Genomic DNA, 3762 nt, shown 5'->3' with positions numbered 1-3762 from the left:
TGTCCAAATTTTTTTCTTTGCAGAAGAGAAGAACACCAAACCAAATTTTAACAAACTGTATTAACTTAGAATCCTAAAAACTGACTCTTTGAAAATTTGGGAAATCTACTACTTTCATTATTCTGAAGGAAGATATAAACCTTCAAAACCCTACCAACAATTTCTAGTCCAATTTTCTATATAAAAATTAAAAAGCTAACTTCCTCACAACACTAAATAGAATTTTAAAACTAACAAGACTAAATTAGATAATCAAAATATAAACAGTGTAACTAATCAAAACGATTCACTGGTGCAACAAATACTTGAACAAAGAAGAAAACCACCAAGCATTCTAATCAATTATATGGTTCATTGTTTTGCATACTTTAATCTCGACTTTCTGCACAGTAAATTATTATATAGTTGATTTCATGGACTGTTTAAACTTTGTAACATTACATTAGCAATTCAAACATTACCCTTTCTAAACCAAATCTGCAGCCCTAATCAATTTTTTTTTTTTTTTCAGGAAAAGAAAAGGACATCTTTTTAAGATATATTCCATAGCAGTAGAAACATCTTAGTATTTCAAAATATTTACAAAGAACCCTGCTGATTCTGTGCATTTCGTTGCGGTGCTACCTGTACCCAAACTTCATCATCAGAAAAAGAACTTGAACTTCCTGACTCAGAGTCCAGTTCACTGAATCCATCTAAGTCCCATTCAGTACTAGACTCACTCCGTGCATCATCTTCCTCAGTGATGAAACTCTGACCAGGTTCAAGGCAGGAAGGATAAACACGAGCACAGAGGCAAATAAACCCAGAGTCAAACTGCAAAAGACCTAACATGGTACCTATATTAATCCACTGGTCTTCCCTAGTGTCATATTCATACACAGTCACCCGGTTTTTCTTCCACTGTGGGGTTGTAGAAGTGATGAGGAGCAACTTTTGGCCATGATTGACAATCTGATAGTTGTGGGTCTCAGAGTCCAGGGGAATATTACTAATCCGCCTCCACTCTCCCCTGGCTGGGTTATACACCTTCATGACTGGGATGTCACAGATACAATAGATCTCATCATTGAAGACACAGGCTTCCTGAAAGTCACTGCGTTTGAGAGAAGCACAGTTCAGCCACATGTTATGGCTAGGATCATAGCAGAGCATGCGCTTACTGTTCACAGCATAAAGATAGTTCTGAACCACTATTAGTTCAAAGGAATAGAAGGAATGTGGTACAGGAGCCACTAAGGCCCACTGGTTCCTCTGGACACTGTAGCATTCCACTTCCTTTAATTTAACTCCAGTAATAGGGTCTCGCCCACCCAAAATGTAAATGTAGCCATTGAGGTATGCCACATCCATGCCCTCACGGCAGAGCAGGCGGTCAGCAAGTTGCTGCCAACTATTCTGGGCTGGTTTATACACCCAGAGGTCTTTCCTGGGCTGGGCGGCCAGATAGATGTCATGGTCCGGAGAGACACAGACAGCTGAGGAGGTGACAGTCTTAGTGTGAGCCAAGCTGGTCAAAGGTGATGGCATTGTGTAAATGTCCCCAGAGTATGGGTCATAGCACAGAAAGGGATCTCTGGGATGTCCAAAGAAGATCACCATCTCCTTGGCACACATACCCAGCCTCTGGGGTGGATTTTCTGCCACGGACACAACAGAGCTGCAGCCGCTGCTGCTCTCTGGCTTTGGCACCAGAGACTTGTACAACATGTCACCATATCGCATCTGCCGGGCGCCTTCGACAAGGTCGAGACAGTATTTCCTCACAATGGGCTTGGTCAGCAGTCCTTCCAGGTAATCCTGATCTTCATCGGTGAAGTGTGTCCAGCGGACACACTTGAAGACTTCTGCAGCGCTGGGACCCCGCTCCTTGGGAGCCGCCTCCAACCACTGCACCGCCACGTGGCACACGGTCCGTTCACTCTCGATGTCTAGACTGTCCAGGCGCAGGACGGCCAGCAGTTGGGCCAGGGTCAGATCTGCCAGAGACTCCTCCCGAATCGAACCCATGCGACTGAGCTGCTTGAAGTTGTGGGCTATAAACGACTGGGCCTGTGATCGCAGCTTGTGATGGTCGAAGGCGTCGGCGAACTTGAGGATGGCCGTGCAGTTGGCCAGGTCAAGGCGGCGGGCTAGGAAGGAGGCACAGGCTTCACGCACATACTCGAGCTGCAGCATGTCGGAGGCGGCGTACAGGCGCTGCACGTTGGCCTCACTTAATGACACACGACCCGTGTAGCAGTAATCGACCAGCACCTCGAAGGACTCGGCATCCACATCGTGCATGGTCACGTTCGTCTGGTGACTCTCGTACATGCCGCCAGTGAACATGCTCTTGAAGTAGGGACACGCGGCAGCCAGTACGTTACGGTTGCAGGAAAAAAGGCGGCCCGTGCCAGGTCCGCTGCCAGGCGTGACCACCTCGATGGTCACATCACAGAGCAGCCGCGCGTCGTAGAAGGACTTGAGCTGGGCCAGCAAGGCTGCGGAATGGGCCGTGTCCTTCAGCTCCTCCGGGCCCGTGAAAAAAGCCGAAACCGAGGGCTTGGAAAGCCTCTTGGGCCGCCTTCCGCCGCGGGGACTGGCGAGGCGGCGAGAGCGCGGAGCTTCTTCCCGGGACTGCATGGTGGAGATGCTGGCGGGGAGCTGAGGACGAGTACGGGTGCAAGGACCGGGCTCTGGCGCCTCCTCACCCTCTGCTCGCTGACGCTAAGACCGCGGTGTCCCTAAAGAGAATGCGCGGGGGCCGCGCTAACTTTACTCAACCCTACGCCGCGGTGCCGCCTCTCTTTAACGCGTAGACAGTGCCTGACTCACCCGTTTCCAGTTCCGCGCCCTTTCTCCGCCTCAGCTCGCCCTCACAGTACCTACTGGCTAGAATCGAGCGATCCGCCACCGCCGCGCTGGCAATACCGGTAGGCGTCCAGGAGAACTACGACCCCCAGGTTGCCTTTCGCGCCTCGAGGCACGCCGGGGCCCTCCGGCCTCTGCCGCTTAGGCGGCTTCACAGAAACCGCTTTGCATGTTGGGAGTAGTAGTTCTAGTAATATCGCGAGGCTTCTGGGGGATGACTGCTTTGACTAACAAAATTAGGAAGCATTTATTCTCCTGGATTTGACGGTTTAGAGCTGTGGGTTTGAACTCCACAGTAGAAGCCCCGTTTTAGTATTCATTAGTTGTGTAACTTTTCTCTGAGAACTTTTCCCTCTTTGCAAAATGGGGATAATAGTATTTCATAGGATTGTGTGAGCATGAAATGAGATAAACTGTGAAGGACCTAGAATGCTTCAATAAATATTTGTTGATTAGAACAATAATTAAGTGCTAACACTGTGCCTAAAATGTAAAGATTCATAAGTGTTGGCTTTTCTTTCAGAATTTATGAAAAATGCACCCACTTAGTTGAAACCATGAACAATTTCTGCAAAGAAAACTTCCAGTGTTTAATGTTGCTTCTTTTCAAAGGTTCTGAAGTGTATTACAATATTATTTATTTATTTTTGGCTGCATTGGGTCTTCATTGCTGCACCTGGGGTTTGTCTAGTTGCCGCGAGCAGGGGCTACTCTTTGTTATAGTGCGTGGGTTTCTCATTGTGGTGGCTTCTGTTGCAGAGCACGGGCTCTAGGCATGTGGGCTCAGTAGTTGTGGCGTACAGGCTTAGTTGCTCCTGTGGCATGTAGGATCTTCCCGGACCAGGGCTCGAACTGGTGTCCCCCGAATTGGCAGGCTGATTCTTTTTTTAAATAAATAAATAAATAAAT

The 3762-nt window shown here is 48.2% G+C and overlaps 1 protein-coding gene across 1 annotated transcript; it reads right to left on the bottom strand.

Moving 5' to 3' along the window:
• Nucleotides 1–342: 342 nt before the first annotated feature.
• KBTBD7 (kelch repeat and BTB domain containing 7) lies at nt 343–3001 on the bottom strand. Its single transcript, XM_059041738.2, has one exon. It carries the CDS (start codon nt 2623–2625, stop codon nt 580–582), a length of 2046 nt encoding a protein of 681 aa, XP_058897721.1. The 5' UTR covers nt 2626–3001; the 3' UTR covers nt 343–579.
• Between the last annotated feature and the right edge of the window lie 761 nt (nt 3002–3762).

This window comes from Kogia breviceps, chromosome 16 (genome assembly GCF_026419965.1).
Source record: "Kogia breviceps isolate mKogBre1 chromosome 16, mKogBre1 haplotype 1, whole genome shotgun sequence".
NCBI classification, from domain to species: domain Eukaryota; kingdom Metazoa; phylum Chordata; class Mammalia; order Artiodactyla; family Physeteridae; genus Kogia; species Kogia breviceps.
This window is presented reverse-complemented; position numbering and strand designations above follow the sequence as displayed.